Source organism: Lissotriton helveticus, chromosome 1_1, assembly GCF_964261635.1.
Source record: "Lissotriton helveticus chromosome 1_1, aLisHel1.1, whole genome shotgun sequence".
NCBI lineage: Eukaryota > Metazoa > Chordata > Amphibia > Caudata > Salamandridae > Lissotriton > Lissotriton helveticus.
This window is the reverse complement of record NC_136057.1, coordinates 359,756,479-359,775,491: the sequence shown is the minus strand read 5'-3', so window position 1 is coordinate 359,775,491 and position 19,013 is coordinate 359,756,479. Positions and strand designations below refer to the sequence as shown.

Below are 19,013 nucleotides of genomic sequence, written 5' to 3'. Positions count from 1 at the left end.
ATCGCAGCCTAGGACGGAGTGCCAGGAATCCTTTTCTAGTGTCTACTGTCTCCTTGCTGTAGTCCTGAGAGATGAATATTCTGTTATTTTTCCACAAGATATGGTTGTTCTTACACATAAAGGCCAAGATCTGCTCTACATGCTGATAGCGGAGAGGTTTGCAGACAATTGGCCTTGTTACTTTCTGATTTGATGCTAGTTGGGACCCAATAGGCCCTGTCGAATTCCAAGGGTTTGCTGAAGGACAAGTTAGTTGCTTGCGTGAACCAGTTTTCTAAGAAGGTGATGCATGATCCAGAAGGATCCTCTTCTTCCGGAATACCGAAAATTCTTAAATTCCCTCTTCTGTTCCTATCTTCAAGCTCTGACAACCGTTTAGTTAGGGAGTCCGTGGTGGTCGTCAGGTTTTTGCTGGATTTGCATACCCTGTTTTCTGCTTCTTCTAGTTGGCTAATTCTGTTCTCCGTTTCAGATAATCTCACATTAGTGTCTCTAATGTCCTGTCTGATTGCGGAGATTACCTCTTTCGTTGATTTTGAAAGGTCATGAACTTCTGCTAACTTGCTTAATATGGTATCCATAGTTGCGTTGATATCGCGTTTACCTTTCGTCAGTTAACAAGTTCTTCAAAAGTCAATTCTAGTCTGCAAGGGAACGATGTCCACACCTAAAACTACAGGGTTCAACCCATGCCATGACTTTTGCAAACAGATGCTGGGGACAGATCCGCACGTACGTACCTGCACATCAAAAGAAGCCATAGAAGTCCCACTCTGCACTAACTCATGGATGCTGACCCGTTCCCACTCTTGAGGCTAATCCCACAACATGTCGTCTTCATTGTTGGGGTCATCCTGTAGTCGAAGTTCAATTTTAAGTGGAAAAATAACTAGTTAAAGTGGGGCTCAGCGCCATCCTGCAACTCTCTAGTCATGAGGGCGTCAAGGTACCACTTGATCTTGCTACCAATCTCTGATTGAGGAGCTGGTCCCTCAGTTGATCCTCCTGTGCCTGAGTTTCCCAGGCCATCGGCACCTCCACAGTAGGTCGATGCCTTTAGGGTGACCATGCTGCATATTTATGTACTCTGGCACACCTTCAAACCCCAAGGATAAGCATGGGCCACGAGTCGAGCTACCACCGTCAATTTCATTCTTGGCGTCATCTGAGTCCTTAGAACCTGCCTTAGGCTCTGCACCAACGCCAGTGCCAACTTCCATTATGGCTCAATGCCTGCATTGGTCCCTTTTTCATTGACAGTGGTCCTGACATGGTTGTTGCCAAAGGAACCAACTCCAGTGTCTGACCACAATCCTACTTCATCTCAATGCCACTCGGCAAAGTTTGTTCTCATATTGTCAGATTCAGACCAAACACTTCTTCTGCCACAAAGTATTCTTCAGTTGCTCCACTAGCTTCTCAGTTCATACTCTGACCAGACAGTGTAGAGGATGGGAATGAGTTAACCCCACATTATGATAATGACAGTATATATATATATATATATATATATATATATATATATATATATATATATATATATATATATATATGTGTGTGTGTGTGTGTGTGTGTGTGTGTGTGTGTGTGAGTGTGTGTGTGTTTGGAATTCAAGTGGCCAGTGGGCGTGATGTTTTCCCTGATTTCTCCCCTTGACCTGCCAGTGGAAGAGCCTGCTTGTTTTACAGTTTTAATCAGATGGGATTCTAAGGTCCTGGATTTACAACTACCTTCTGTTGAGGTTAAAACAAAAGTGCCTAGTCGGGCCTCTTCTGACTCTTACCACCATCCAAGAACACCCTAATGTATACTCTAATGAGCACTTGGTGAAGGTCTTCCTTTTACCTAACACTGAACAGGCAGGTTGGTAAATGCCACAGACCAGTGCCTGGTGACCCTGATTTTCTTATACAGCCTCCTGCAGGTCTAGTGGTCCGAGCTTCCACCAGCAGTAGGAATCCATGTTCATTTCCGATAAATGCCCAGCACCCCCTCCCCTGAACGCAGTACAGGAAGAGTTTAGGGTCTCCTTAGCTAAGCCCATAAAGATTTCTCAGATGCAGCCAAATATGTGAATCAGGTCTGGATACTACTGATTGTATGGGATGAGCAGTGGGCACTAGTGTGGTACTCCGTCGCCATGCATGGATGAGATTCCCAGGTTTTTCTGGAGATGTGCAGCCATCACTTATGGATATATTTTTGGATGGATCCTGCCTGTTTATCAAAAAAGCTGATTTTGCCCTAGAGCTCTTCAATGAAAGCCAGGCCACTGTGCACTCTTTAGGCCTTCCCACCCCTGTCAAGGCTACTCCTGAGTTTTGGTTATAACCATGCCACACCCACCACTCCGCTCAAGCAGGCAGGCAACGTGCAGGTCACAAGGGGCACCGGTCTACCCAGTCCCCCTTCCCTCTAGCTTTGCCTTCAAGTTGCTTTAGTTTGCCATTAGTGGTGCATGACCACTCTGTGGAAAGCAGGATCAAATTTTTTTTCAAACTGTGGCAATTCATCACATCCAGCAAGATGGGTCCTTCAGATGGTCCAGCAGAACTATACTCTTCTGTTCCTATCAGACCCGCCACAGTTTTGGCCCACATCAGAGCGACTTTCAGAGTTGTGACAACCCATTTTCCTTAAGGAGGTTCAAGCTCTGTTGTCAAAGGGGCAAATAATAGGATTCTGAACTTGGAAATAGGGAAAGAATCCTGCTCTTTCCTTGTGCAGAGGGGTTTAGGACTTTGTCCTATTCTAGGCCGTCGGCCTCTAAATATTTTCCTGAGTGAGGACAAATTCTACCACTAGCTCATGTTCTGTCTGTGCTGGATTTTGCAACTGAATGGTTGCTTTGGACCTGCAGGATGCATACTTTCAAGTGCCTGTCCTACAGTCCCACAAAGGTACATGTTGCTCGTATCATTCAATTTGCTCTGCTCCAATTCAGCCTTACTGGCTCCCCTTGGGTGCTCTCAAAAGTGATGGTGGCGGTTGCCGTACATTGTAGGAGACTGTGAATACCACTTTCCCCTAACTCCGATAACTGTAGGAAATGTGGTTACTGGTTGATGGTGGTGAAACCCTACTCAAGCAGAAACCACAATCCTTTTCAGAGTGAGGCACAAATAAGCCCCAAATTAACCAGTGCTCAACCCTCTGGTAGCTTTGCACAGAGTTCTTAGGCTTAACTCAGAGGGCCCCACCCACCGATTCCTCCCAAGGGGGGCAGAAAGCCCACTAGGCACAGGCTTGTTTTTACCAATGTGCCTACCTGTGGAGTTTGGGCCCTAGCGCAGCCGGCACATACGGAAACCTAGCAAACCTGTACATTTTTTTTAAAAAGACACCCAGAGGAATACAGGATGGGGTAACTTGTCTGGCTTTCACCAGGTGCTGGTACCCAGAATCCCTTGCAAACCTCAAACTTTGTAAAAAAAAATAAAAAAAAACAAATGTCCTCACATTTTTGTGGTGGAAAGCTCTGGAATCTGCGTGGATCCACAAAATTCCACCCACCCTGCATTTCCAATAGTCTTCTGAGAAAAATGGTACCTCACTTTTGTGCGTAGGCCTAGTGTCCGCAACTGGAAATGGCCTAAAACGCTACGTGGACACACCACATATTCACAGTGAAAACGGACACTTTTTTTGCAAAGTGCCTAGCTGCAGATTTTGAACCCTAGTGTTAAAACATAATCGACAGACGTGAACATCGCTGGCGCCATCTTGCTTAACAAGAAGCCACTGCGTGCGCGTAAGCAGCACCCATTTTAGATATCGCAGCCATTTCATTCACTACTAGTCACCTTTGATTCACCGTGACCTCGCAATCATTCCTAGCACTCTGACCAAGCCTGAACACACGTACTAGGGTCGTAAACCCTTGTCAGCCTGACAAAACCCTGGAGCCACTTCCCGCTCTAAAACACATTTGTCCTTTCATCCCCTGCACATGAGCAAGGCCTCCTGATAACCCTGTGACCGCACCTGGCCACCCGATCCGGTCTCAGGCCCTAACTGACCACTGCAGACATAGTTTATTGCCCCCACACGGTAGGACTTGTAGCACTAACAAAGAAGTCTGAATTAATTATTGCCATTACTTCACTTAGAAGAGTTAGTGAGCTGCAAGCCCTAACTATTCAAGAACCATACATTCGAGTACAAGCAAATAGAGTAGTTCTCAAAACAAACCCTAAATTCATGCCAAAAGTGGTATCCCAATTTCATATAAATCAGACAATAGAACTGCCAGTGTTCTTTCAAAATCCACAAACAGTAGCAGAAAGGGCCTTGCATACGCTAGATGTCAAGAGAGCTCTGCTATACTATATAGATAGAACTAAGGCATTTCGAAAAACAAAACAGTTGTTTGTTGCTTTCTCACCGCAACATAAGGGTAACCCTATTTCAAAATCAGGTATAGCCAGATGGATCGTTAAGTGCATTCAGATATGTTATTTAAAAGCAAAACGCACATTAACAGTTCCCCCTAGGGCGCATTCTACACGCAAACTAGGGGCATCCATGGCTTTCCTAGGAAATATTCCTTTACACGAAATTTGTAGGGCAGCCACATGGTCAACCATACATACATTTACCAAACACTATTGTGTAGATGTACATTCCAAACAGCAAGCTGCTGTAGGACAGGCTGTTCTCAAGACTCTTTTTCAGACTGCTGCAGCTGGTACAGGCAACCACCGCTAGGGGAGATACTGCTATACATTCTATGCACAAATATGAATTCAGCAGCCCACATGCCTCAAACGGAATATGCTACTTACCAGTATGCATCTGTTCTTGGCATGTAGGGCTGCTGACATTCATATCGCCTACCCGCCTCCCCGGTGCCTGTCGCAGCTGTAGCATTCACTCTTTGCATGGACATCTCGTACTGTACTATACTCCATCTCTGCCACAATGGCGAAAAACAATCTGGGGATGGAGAGGATGCCCATGCGCACTGTAGTCCAAGGGAGGAGCCACCCATCTCATGATACTTCGAAGACTCTTCCAGGACAACAATGTGCAATCATCCGGACCCAACACTAGGCGGCGATCTATGCACAGATATGAATGTCAGCAGCCCTACATGCCAAGAACAGATGCATACTGGTAAGTAGCATATTCCTTATTCAGTCCTGCCATTAATCTCTAATGCGTGTCGGGAACCCCTCATTTGCCGTACAGTCAAAAAATCACCCCCGCAGGGCCAGTCCCTTGTTCACTTGACCACTGGATTCAAGATAGCCTGGCTGATGAGGATTATGAATCCGAAACCGGTCCCAGGATGCTTGTTTCCGGTCCAGGGAAGACATGGCTTGGCAGTTCGGGCTGGACTGTTCCCATGAGGCACAGGGTCAGACTGATTTGCATATAGCGATGTCTGAACTGGGGTGGCTGAGTGAACTAAAGAATGGTGATGGATTAAACCCAGATCAGTTGACTGGGGGTGAGTGTTTGATTTGTTCAAACGCTCCGTCCATCATCCCCTTTTGTATCGCTTAGTTTGAATAACTGAGCACCTAAAGTTAGATAACTGCAAGCGCGACCATCAATTTACCCCGTGAGTGCTCTGCAATTCTTTTTTACAGCTTATATAAAACGTGAGTTCCACTCTCATGCAGGGGCGGCACCCGTTGTGAGTTCGGCATCACAAGTGAAGTTTGGAGCGTTTTATATATATATATATATATATTTTTTTTTTTAAACATTTTCCGCATGGGCATTTTTGCCTTTGGATGTTCTGGAATGATTACCCAGTCACCGGTATTATAAACTTAAGGAACACTTTTGACTTGAACTTTCACGCACAACCGTCAATAATGGACTTTGAACTTACAAAGCATTGACCATTCATCACAGGGGATTGTGGGCCTTGTAGTTCCGGGGGTATGAGCAGCAATCACTTGGAGGCTGACAGTACTAATGTAAAGTCACCCCGTGGACATGGGACATTCCCAAAACCTTTTATTATCTGTGTGTCTGTTCTTGTGCGCATTTGCTTGCCAAGTTTACTTCCATTTTTGCCAGGACCGGAGGACACAACTGGGAGATCGTGTCTTTTTCAGTCACAGGGCAATGCAGTCTGTGTAAACAACTATGAGGAACAAGTGCAGCTCGATTTTATTGATTGTCATACAATTCATTGTAATTTTATTTATGTTTGACATATCAGGGCAATGTGCTGTGAGAGCGTTGGCGCCATATGTCAATATTATATCTATGCACCTCAGTCACTGAGACAAGCTTCCATTTTTGGTAGGCGGTACATATGTTTCATGTGCTTTCATTTTTTAGGAGAATGTATCTTCTTTATTCCCCAGCAAATCATGTTGATTGCGCATTTTGCCATTATGTGTATTCATCTTTGCTTTGCACTTGCACTGAATTTATGTGTGGGGATAATAAGTATTTACAGCGATGGTTTGAATGCACAGTCCGTTTCCTATGTCTACCGGTGTTTTAAGGAAGGGGTGGGCTATATATACCTTAAAATGCATGGCGCCAATTAGATTGATAAAGCCTGCTGCGCAGGCGAAACGCGTCTCTCTGTCTTTGCGGGGTCGTGGGAGCCCTGACAAATATTAAATAAGCCCAAAACCTACACGCCTCGAGTACGTGCCTCTTCTTTGTGGAGTAGGAGTTTTTCTTGGATATATATATATATATATATATATATATATATATTACATCAGCTTCTTCTCCCCACGATTCCCGCAGATGAAGACACGGCACAGCAACAGATAGGTTTTCACTTGATTTATTTACACACCATGTGCAAAATGAAGGTGCTTCAAAAAACGGACGGTCTACGCGTTTCGGCTCCTTGCCTTCAACTGGACAATAGAGTCCTTGGGTCTAGACCTGATTTAAATATAGTGCTAAGTGTAAGTACCCTCTTCTCTTTCCATGGTCATCTAGACCTTCAACCCTGCACAGTTCATTTTGGCCGGCTCATACTCGGGGCCATTTTGTGTTCTTAATTACCGTAAAGTACTCATGTTAGAACAAACCTTTACAAACCAAAATAAAGTATTTACAATGGTATGATTATCTAACCATAGTCCTCCTTTCCCCACCCCTTCCTATGTACAGTGCAAATCCTACAATACAGTTTTAGACTAAAACTCATTGCATTTCACTTTTTCCCGTGAAGTACCATTATCTTTTCAGGTTCAGTTAGTTTCTAAAACAATTCCTCAATTGTTTCAAAATTTTTACAAATTCTTTAGCCATACAAGCTTCCCATAGACATATATACACTTTTTCAAATCATGACCGATATAAAGATCTTCTATCTACAATTATGTACATATTCAAATGATTTTAAATTGTATGGCCAATTGTGCTAGATTTAGGGGGTTGGTTATTTATGCTCTCTGTAAAGTACTATATCAAACCATTCCATATCCCATAATATCTACTATGCACTATATTTGTTGTTGTTTACCTTCCCTGATTCTATCCTGTATACAGAGGCAGTGGGGTTAATTGATATATGGTTTGATTTCCGGTGTGTGCTGTATCCAATATCATACACATCTTTTTATATAATTCATCATACTCATTATATACATTAATCAACAAAAACTCCGTAGTGACGAATTCAATCTCATAGTTCATACCACATCAATGTCTATCTACAGATGTACATGTAGTTCGGCATCCAGATTGTGCCCAAACGGCACCTCAGTTCCCATACTCAATATCATTCTCGATTCAAGTCGTCTTAATAGTACAGTTTGATCACCGCCTCTTTCTGAGATTTTGCTCAGCTTAATCCCTGAGTATTTTAATAGGGCAGGATTGTTCTGATGATATTTAGCAAAGTGTGTGGCCATCGGGTAGCATGGGTCCTTGTTCTTAATGGCCCTTAAGTGTTGAAGTATTCTTAGTTTCAGTTTGTTTATAGTGCTCCCGATATAAAATTTGTCACATGGACATTGTAATCTGTAGACCACACACTTTTAGTCACATGTGATATGGTCTTGGATTTTTTCTGTTTTGCCGTTTTGCAACTTATACTCTTTGATGTTCATTCCGTGCTCACAGGCCTTGCACTTATGGCATTTCCAGAAACCTGGTGTGGTTAACCAAGTTGGTTTACTCCATTCCCGTTGTTCCAGATGACTTTGTGTCAAGATGTCCCTTAGGGAAGAGGTCTTCCGGTATGTAATACTCGGATGTACTGTCAAGGTCTTTTTTAAAGTATCATCCAGAAGTAGAACTTTCCAATGTTTTTGAAGGGCTTTTTTCATATTGGTGCTCTGATTGTCAAAATCCATAATAAGTCTAGTTACTTCATTCTCATGATTAGTTTCAGGATCCATGCTGTTATCTGGCCTTTTGTTCTTTGGAATCAGTAGATCAGTTCTGTTCTTCATATGCATCCTGGTTTTTGCAGAGGATATTACTTCTTCAGGATATCCCCTTTCCAGAAACCTTGTGCTCATTTTGTTTATTTCTTCTACCAGATCTTCCTGCTTGGAGCAATTTCTTTTTGCTCGTAACATTTGGCCATATGGAATGCTCCATTTCAATCTTACAGGATGTCCACTATTTGCGTGTAGGATGCTATTACATGCAGTCGGTTTCCTGTGGATCTTGGAGCACAGTTTGTTGTCTTTCACTGATATTTCCACATCTAGGAAAATCAGGGTCCGAGAGCTAATTGATGAGGTGAAATGTAAGTTGTAATCATTGTTTTCTAAGGATCCAATAAAAGTTTTCAATGAGTATTCATTTCCGTCCCATATGACGAACAAGTAGTCTATAAAACGACACCATAGTTTTATTTTGGGCCCTTCCGGATTCTCTTGGTCTTTCCTCACTACCTCGCTCTCCCATGCTCCCATCAGGAGATTTGCATAGGTGGGTGCAAATGATGTCCCCATTGCAGTCCCTTGTTTTTGGAGATACACCCCCCCCAAAAACAAGAAAGCGTTATGTGTCAGGCAGTAAAGGAGCATGTCCAGTAACATTGTCGTATGTTCTAACAAGTTCACGGAGCGTGCTTTTAATGCATTCCTGACCACCCTTACGCCATCCTCGTGGCGAATTGAGGTGTAGAGCGAGGCAACATCAATGGTTGCCATTAAGTAGGTTGGTCTCCATTCACTTTCCGAGATTTTGTGTAAGAAATCCATTGTATCCCTCAGAAAGGATGGCAAAGCTGTTACATAGTTCATAAGGAAAATGTCTATGAATCTTGATGTGGATTCAAGTAGTCATCCTATTGAACTCACAATCGGTCTTCCCGGAGGGCATTTGAGGGATTTGTGAACCTTTGGTAAAAAGTATATGGTTGCCATGATTGGATTGTCAGTTTTCAGGTAGCAATATTCCTCGAAGTCAAGTAGACCTCTTTCTTTCCAGCCCAACAACATGGAGTGATATTCGCTGGTCCATTCCTCCATAGGATTTTTCGTTAATTTTTCATAATGTTCTTGAATTTTTAGTTGCCTATTCGCTTCCTCGATATACCTGGAAACGTCCTGTACGACGAGATTGCCACCTTTATCAGATGATTTGATAATTATGGATGTGTCATTTTTCAATTCAGCCATGGCTTTATACTCTTCTGGTGAGAGATTTTGTTTTTTCTTCACATCTCTAGCTGATTTATCAGCAATCTTAGTTATTTCTTCAACCATCAGTTCTTGAAACAAATCCACTTTATTGCCTGGTGGAAGTTGCGGACAGAATTTAGAGTTTCTTTTCAGTCCACTATCGCCTCCAAAGTTTGTTGGTATTCCCAGAGTATTACAGAACTCGATTTCCATTTCAGGAGATATCGTGTTGTCTTCTTGGCTTGTTGAGGGTATTTCCTTGATCGATGCAAGAGTTATCATAGCTGGTAGATCTTTCTGCACGACAGTAGATATATTTTTTTGGGTTGTTTTCGGGACATGTGATTTTCTATAGTCCTTTGCAGCAAAATATTTTTTCAATTTTACTTTCCGGCAAAATTTGTAAAGATCAATGTGTGCATTAGGTACATTCATGGTTTTCGTTGGACAATATGAGAGGCCTCTATTTAAAAGTCTTAGTTGTATATCCGTCAATTTTTTATTCGATAAGTTTATTACTATATTGTTGGATATTGACATCTTCTTTTTCATAGCTACTTTTGCTTTCCTTTGCCTCGCTTTGGTTTTGCTTCTTTTTCCACCCCTTCTGGTTTTTGGTTTGTTGGGGGTTTCTTCGGTAGACGCTGTTCCCTTCCCCACGCATTGGATCTGCCTCTTCCTCTTTGTCGCGTCTCCATGTGCGCTAGCTGTATTTCCCCCCGAAAATCCAGTGGTGTATTAATGGATTCTCCTTCGACGGAGCTCACCTCCGAGCTATCAACCGCCTCTGTTGGTTCAGTGACTTTATCCATGTTTTTGTCCATTGCTACATGGCTTCTCAGGGTGTCATATTTGCGAGCGAATGTGTAAATTCGCCCATTCATGTAATCCAGTCTGTCTCTGGTGAATTTGTTGGCCTTTCGTTTCTCCACCTCCATTTCATGTTTTGCCACCTTCTTTTCCATGTTCTCAATGGTTTCTTTATTTTCTTCCGATGTGGGAATATCTGCGAGTTCAGATTCTAATGCCGTTATTATACTCGTAATCTTCTCTAATTTCCTTTCGGCATGGATGATTTAAGTTCTCATTAATTTGAAGGAGCATTCGTTTGTGTCTGTTTGCCATAGTTTGATTAAATCCACGTCCAAGTCATTTAGGGTTGGCATTATGAGGATCCTCAATCCTCGTGGGATTCTCTTGTATTCAATGTATTTTTCTAGTGTTGTTTTTTCCCACCACTTATTTATTTCTTGGATTCGTTGTGTTTGCAATTCTCTAACTATGTTCGCAATTGTTCTCTCTTTTATTTTTTCTCCTCCATCCCCTTTAGTTTAAGTAGTTGTTGTAGGGGGATTATCATCATTCAGTAACTCGCTCGCCCTTAATTGGCGATTCCTGGATTTGTCTGCCATTATTTGATTGTGCAGGGTTGACTTTTTTAACTTCTTATTGATGCACCGTTTTTATTGCCAGGTGTGTCTTTGTTTGTAAATTTTCGGGGATAATCAGCTCCCTTATGGCAAAGTTCGCTGACCCCCAGAGTATCTGTTGCTCCTACTGAACACCCTGTGTTCATTCAGTTCCTGATATGCTGCACGGCCCCTTTAAGGGATGTTAGATTTTCACCGATGATGTAGTCTCTCGGCTCCCCCTCCGGGTGATTCTCTAATATTCTCCCGCTTTCCGCGGGTGTTCGCCGGGTCGTAGATTGTAAGGTGAGCGTTTCGTGACAGATGAAAAGGGAACAATCCCCGAGCGTATGTCTTTCCCGCTACACCCCGGCTACCGTTCCCAAGGGCTGGTTCTCCGACGGGAGGCTGTCTCCCTACCCCACCCGAACGCTGCCTCCGCCGCGCTACAGAGTAGAGCAAAAGCGACACACCCCCTGCCGGTTCACTCACCCTCGAGTCCTTCGCCATTCCAATCTTCCCGCAACCTTCTTTTTCACTGCGAATCTTTCACAGCGCTTGTATCGCGGAGCTCCCGGCTTGCAGCAGAGGCGTCGGTCGTTTTTTCTCCAACTCTAATTCACTGGATTTTCAATTCTTTTTCTCGACCGCTTCACCTCTTCCAAGAGTGCCTGTGTTGCGCGTTCCAGTGCACACGCCAAATGTTATATCAGCTTCTTCTCCCCACGATTCCCGCAGATGAAGACACGGCACAGCAACAGATAGGTTTTCACTTGATTTATTTACACACCATGTGCAAAATGAAGGTGCATCAAAAAACGGACGGTCTACGCGTTTCGGCTCCTTGCCTTCAACTGGACCATAGAGTCCTTGGGTCTAGACCTGATTTAAATATAGTGCTATGTGTAAGTACCCTCTTCCCTTTCCATGGTCATCTAGACCTTCAACCCTGCACAGTTCATTTTGGCCGGCTCATACTCGGGGCCATTTTGTGTTCTTATATATATATATATATATATATATATATATATATATATATATATATATATATATATATATATATATATATATATATATATATATATATATACAGGTATAGATAGGTATAGATAGATATAGATTTAAAAAAATACCCTTTCAGGCATAGAGTGACGAATAAATTATGCAAAAAAGAAGCAGAGAACTCTGGGTAGTTCTCAAGTTTAGGTGGAAAGCAGCTCCTGTATAGAGCACTCTCAACACCAGCCACACTCTAGATCTGCTCACCTCAAATGTCTGCTTTTCTATCAAAGTCTTTAAGCATAGGATTAGCACAGTGCTATCCATGCCGAGATAGAAAAGGACAAAGTCTTTTGCCATTTCTACAGCAAAGTCTTTAAGCATTGGACTAGCACAGTGCTGTCCTTGCCGAGCTGTAAAATGACAAAAGCCATTTACCACTCCAGGCACACCATTACAGCTTTGGATTGATAAAATACCAACCAAGCCTACCTGCAATGAGTAAAAGCAACCCCTGACACAGTGTTTCGCTCTAATTAGAGCTCTTCAGAGAGGTATATCTTTGTCCAGACACAAAGGAGCACCCAGTATAAGTAAAAAAAATACCGTTTCAGGCATAGAGTGATGAATGAATTATGCAAAAAAGAAGCAGAGAACTCTGGGTAGTTTTCAAGTTTAGGTGGAAAGCAGCTCCTGTATAGAGCACTCTCAACACTAGCGGCACTCTAAATCTTCTCACCTCAAATGTATGCTTTTCTATCAAAGTCTTTAAGCATAGGATTAGCACAGTGCTATCCACGCCGAGATAGAAAAGAAGATAGAGAACTCTGGGTAGTTCTCAAGTTTAGGTTTTGACTTATACTGGTTGCTGTAGAAAGGACAATAGACTGTGTCCTTTTCTATCTCTGCGTGGATAGCACTGTGCTAATCCTATGCTTAAAGACTTTGATAGAAAAGCAGACACTTGAGGTTGGTGCCATGGTATCTCCTCTCTCAGACCTCTTATGTTTGCCGAGCTAACAATACCTTACCTTTCAGACACACCGAACAAGGAAGAAAGCAAATTAATTTGTACATCGGAAATGTGTCGTTGACAGAAATATTCAGAGCAGCCACATTGTTCTCTATTAGTACATTTAGAAGACATTATTGTATGGTTGTTAAAGCACACATTTGTTTGAAACAAGAACTTCAGGCACGCTGCTCTGAACAGATTTTGCTATTAGTGTGATTAGGTATACACAGCAGCAAGAAAAAACGGATTACCTTGAACAATAGTTGTAGCACTTGACACCATTTTATGGTCATATGACACTCTTCTATGACCCCGCTGACGAGTGTTGAAAATTATCTATTAGGTCAATCACGCTTGCTGTGTATGCTCCTCACAATTGGCTGTCAGGGAAAATAGAATCTGAAGATGATGGGTAGGTTAAAGGGCTTTGTGTCTTTGGTTCAAAATCACCATTGGTTGGATCTTTATTTTTGTGATTTTATGTTGTGTGGACATAGCCCGAAGGTATCAGAGCGCTTCACAGTAAAGCAGAACATGTTAAGAATAAATAGAAAATATACATGTTCCATAAGGGTGGAGCAATCACCTAGCGGAGAAGTGTGGCTCACTGGTTAGAGGAGGCAGACCCTGAAGCAGAGGTCAGACCCGGGACCAGGGTTCAATTCCCGACGCGGCAGGGTCTTGAGCCCTAATATCCACGGACTCGATAATTCTCGTTTCGGTGCCTACTCGAATCATGGGTTCACACTCTGCAGCTCTGGGCATTAGCCTGCTTAATCTCCACTACGGCCCCCCCCCGCGGCGGGATGCCTGGCTTTCACCTTGGGGATGCCCATTACGGGTATCTCACAGGGAAAAAGCCAGGACGGGTTCCCAAGGCAAGCGCCGAGATGCCTACGGGTAATCGAGCGCTATATAAGAACGCATAATAATAATAATAATAATAATAATAGCCTACCCTTGAGGTAGAGCGCTTCCCACATATTTAATGTAAAACATAGCAATGAAGAGCAGGTGGTACAGCACTCCATGAGGATCATCAATCGATTGAGCAGTTTGAGGTTCATATGCAGTTGGTGGGATCATGAGCGAGTAGGTGCGGTTTGGCCCGGTGTTGGTCAAGGAGAACAGCTTTGAGGTCTTTTTTAAAGGTGACATGACATGTGGTCAGGCAGAAGCATGGCAATAGGGAATTCTATATTCTTGTGGCACTTTTGGAGAAGGATTGGCTCATGTATCACTCATGCTTGAAGGTAGAGGGGCTCGAGGAGGAACAATGGTTGTTGCTACTATTATTGTTATTATTAACATCTGTGTCTGCTACCACTGTAGGCCTACTGCAGACTCCATATATGGGCAACACTCATAAGGTTTATTTTATAAGCCCAGCTTCTTTCTGTGGTTCCTTTCAACACACTGCTACCTTCAGTGGCACGTCAGTTCAGTTCAGCACAGCTTTTTGCATTTCGCACCACTAGATTAGGTATGTATACTCAAAAATAAACCAGTGCAGCTCTGAGTAGCATCCCCAACAACCAGCAAACGCAACAACATAACCAGGGCAGCATTGTCTCCTCGACCTCAAGCCCTTCTACCACATTCCCAGTTGAGCATGAAAAACCTTGATTAACAACTAAGAGTAACTTATCACCATCACTTTTTTAACGCAGATTCCCATTTAGCGAACACATGCCTTTCCTTAGAAGGATGTCATCTATTCCTTCCTTATGCCTTAAATTCAACATGTGTGTAAATTGGTTTTAAATACTATTAATATTAATGAACTACAATAATATGTCTTTTAATAACTTTGTTTTTATTTATTAGAATGTTAAATCGAGATTTTAAACTGAAATGTTTTTTATCTACCACCAGTGTTCCTGTTAAATGATCTTGTTTCTTCAAGACTGGGGATGAGCAGTTTACCTTCCTTTTTGCAGGTACAGCGCCATGCCCGAAGAAATGAAGGCCAGAGCGTCTGTAATCTGGCATAAAAAGTGGCAACAGTTTGTGGAGGAGCTCAGCGATGTCAAGTCAGGAAAGGAGCTCTAGAGCGCAAATCTCAACGCCAAGAATAGTTCTTATTCTGTTAACAAAAGTAGCCAATTTTAAATGGATATTACTGTTATATGTATTTCAAAAATCTATTTGTTGCAATGCATTTCAGTGGGAAATTGGAAGCAAGCGTTGTTTATCCCAATATGTTCCTCTTTTCATATTTCTACAGCTGGCTTGCAAGAGGACTAACCTCTCCAAGAAGAATCCATGACCTTGCTTCACAGGCCGTTAGCCAAGAAAAGAACATGGAGGCTTGGTCAAACATAATATCAAAAATACAATGTTAAAAGAAAAAAAAGATGTCATCATAAGACATATGAAAACAAGGAATCGATAATAAAATGATCAGTGAGGAAAACGTGTTCGGTGGTCAGGCGTGACACACAGAGTATCATATTCATAGATTGGTGTATTACAATTAAGTATTGGGTAGAGAACCTAATTAAAAATCATCATAAATATTAGGTTTCAAGAAGATAGCGTTTCGATTTCACGACTTCCGGGTAGCGTAAGCCCATTGTGTACAAACGAATTTCCGTCTCTTGCCGGCTCTGCTCCTACTGCGCTGCGCCCTTGTTCCTTGAGTTCAAATTTGCTTAGACATACTGTTTCTGCCCATGCTGCTACATGAAGAGACTAAATATGTAGTATTTTATTACCTCACGAGCAGAGATCGAACTTAGTTAACCTAGGCCAATGGGAGTTGACGGATGACAAAGAACATGTACTTAACTGAAGACTTGGTTTTTTACCCACTTTTACTGGGACCTTTTTCAAATACATCAAGAGATCCACCGATTTTTACGCAAAGTGAGGATACACTTCTTTTTCTCTGATAAAAATCAGAATACCACTGACATGACTGCTATCAACACCAATCTCTGAAACAAATCCACCTTTAATCCCCCAATTGGTTTATTACCTGCAGAAGTGGCTACTTTTAAGGAAGCAGTTCTCAACAACATGAGGATCCCAACTGAGCACTCTCCCTCCAACCTATCACAACCTCCCAAGAGGAGAGCAGCAGGGTCATTTTGTTGTTGTTTACCCTGGCCTCTTTCAAACATGTATATATTTTAACCACCTTGTACATATCACACACTTATTGTGTCACTCATCTCACCATGTCACTTGATTACAACTCACTCTAATTTTCACGTTGTTGGCAGCCGTGTAGGCAACAAATTACCTCAGAAGGTGGACTTAATAATGACATACCACGGCTAGCTATGACTTAGTTACTCATACCAACCTCCCTTTGTAGATTCGCCAGACGATGACAATCAATGGTTAGCCCCGGCTCAGATACCCATATAAACCCCACACAGATGGGTACCAGCCGTAGACATGGTTGTATGTCTGGACCCACTAACCACCATGTACTATTCCCATCACAATGCCTGGCCTACTCTTAAGCATGGGACAACAAGAATCCAAACACTGGAATTACACAGGTCAATACCCTAAGCTGCAAGCTTCAACCAACCTTTTCTCTTGTTTCTCCACAGCCACGCCAGCACACTAGTTATAAATAATACATCATTTAATAACTGAGGCGCACCATTTCTGTGGCAGGACTTCTTACTTTCTACTGAAGTACTTTTTAATTGTGCGGATAGCGATAAGGCATTTGTACTTATTAGTCCCAGAGAACAGGTCTTACACACTTTTTTCAGATTTTCCAGTCCAACATAACCTGGGACTTTAGTTAAGACCTCCTCGCCCTCTCCCTTACTCTGAGCTATGTCAAACTACATCTCCCGGCATGCTCCAGGATGCTTCCACTAAGCAATTGCGAGGCCCCCAGTCCCTGCACCATATCAACACATACGATCAGGCTTGCATTTGCAGAGCCTGTCCGGTGACGCACACAACGGCGCCCACGCTAATGTGAGTGGTAAGTGGAGGGACTTCTCTTTTCTTGATAGACAGGGTCCTGTGTACTTACGGGGCACCCCCTTTTTTGCCCACAGACACGCCGTGGCTTTCTAGATCGATATCTTGTCTGGATACCGGGGAATACTCTGGCCAGCGGTTTTTTGCCCAGAGACGCCGTGGCTTTCTAGATCGATCTCTAGTCTGGATACCGGGGTATACTCTGGCCAGCGGTTCAGCCACTTTAGATCACCATAACTTGGAAGTTACTCAGGTCATAGATCGTACATCAGCACCCCGCTAAAATTAGCGATAAGTCGAGGGACCTGCCTCGACAGATAGGGTCCTGCATATTAATGAGTTACTCATCCTTCAACTATTGAGACGTCACAGGTTGCAATTCCCTCGCGAATTTGTGTGTCGGGGAACGTTAGGGTTAGCATTTAGCTACTTCATATCCCCATCAAATAGTAACAGCATTTACCTGGAACACAGAGCTTAGTCCATTCATCGGAGACGTACATGTTTCAATTAAGTAAATTTCCTGCACATCTTAGCTAGATACTGATGGGTATTCCATCTTAGTTAACCCTATGTCTACTCACCATGACTCCGTGATTCATACTAGCTCTATGATGCAATCATCACTTGTCATGGTCACAATCACAGCTATCCCCTAATATAATTGCGAAAAGCTTGGATATGCCATTATGATACCTTTGCTAGTAGGGTTGCGAGCTACTGCTCTACTACACTAGGTGTCCAAACGACCAACCTCTGTATATTATAATCACCTCCTTTTTAGGTCAAGCCTAGAGCAGCGCATTCGCTGCATGCTCGACTTTTAGTAAAGGGGTAAAAAAAAGTGCTACCAGAGGCTTTTGCTGGCCTGAGGCTTGCGTGCATGTCTGACGCGGGGTGATATTCCTCCAACGACGTCGTTGGAGGACTCCGCGTCAGACTCCCGTTTTTATCAGTTTTCTATTCACTATTTCAGTGATATACTATGGTCCGTTTTTAAACTCATTTGAAATTTGTGCGGCTCTACACGAGAGATTCATTATCGAGGGCTCCATTCTTTGGCGTTGTTGAGATTGGTTACCATATCTTTGTGGCCAGATTGGGCGCCACCAGTGAGGAACTGTGTTTTCACATTATCAGAAGAGGTTACAGTACTTGCCTTGTTTTTTAAGTTTCTGCCACGAGCTACGGAGTGTCACCATTGGCAGACAAATTCACTTTTAAACTATGAATAGCCATAAGAACATACACAAACGTATGAGATATTGCGATAGAAAGTGGGAAGATATTGTGTTTGTCCTCGATGAAGGTGGGCAGTTATCTGCATTGGACCCACTGAAACGCGTCGACGCTTTAATGTTGGGAATTACCACGGATATGTGACATTTGCAAATATTTACTTTTGACTATCCAGCTAGAATTTGCTCTTGCCTAAAGCAGTTTTGCACATAATTCATTTTGTCTACAAGTCTTAGTACTGTGGTATTCCCTGATTTGAAATTATTTTTTCTTGTTCTGTGTGTCTTTTTCCCACATGTCTATATTTGCTGTTTTACTATAATGTTTTTCATTTGTTTTTAATTGTACAATGAATTTTTAATGCATTTTTGTATCGCTGTTAGAACACTGTTTAATAAACTGTAACGTCATTGTTTTTTACATACTTTCCTTGCACTGATTTGGTTCTCTTGGTTCATAGTATCTATATGCGCTAATTGGTTATATATTTTTGGTAGACCACGTAGTGTGATTGTGATATTGAATGGTTATACTACGTTCCCAGGGAAGCTTTTTTTGACAATTGTCTGGTGGTACCCAACCTCTGTGGTTTACTTGGGTCCCTCTCTCTTTTCCCAAAACCCCATATACAAAGTAATACACAAAGATAGGTACATATCTATAGTGAAAAAAATGGTTGTATACAGAGGGTTATGCTGTAAATTTCTATTTGCGTATGGTGCTTATGTGGGGAAGAGCCAAATCTTGAGTAGTTTTCTGAAGAGGTAGAAGAGTGATCAGTATTGTGTGGGTTTGTAGCAAGTGTGTTTTTAGTGCTGGTATTAG

The 19,013-nt window shown here is 42.6% G+C and overlaps 1 protein-coding gene across 7 annotated transcripts in view; it reads left to right on the top strand.

Moving 5' to 3' along the window:
• Positions 1 to 18,613, top strand: part of LOC144808497 (adenosine deaminase 2-like) — a 405,785-nt gene extending 387,172 nt beyond the window's left edge. For all 7 annotated transcript variants that reach the window (XM_078673640.1, XM_078673641.1, XM_078673637.1 and 4 more), the window contains one exon: positions 14,936 to 18,613. In XM_078673640.1, the coding sequence (XP_078529766.1) occupies positions 14,936 to 15,047 (112 nt within the window). In that variant the 3' untranslated portion in view covers positions 15,048 to 18,613. The remainder of the gene's footprint in view (positions 1 to 14,935) is intronic.
• The last annotated feature ends 400 nt before the right edge of the window (positions 18,614 to 19,013 follow it).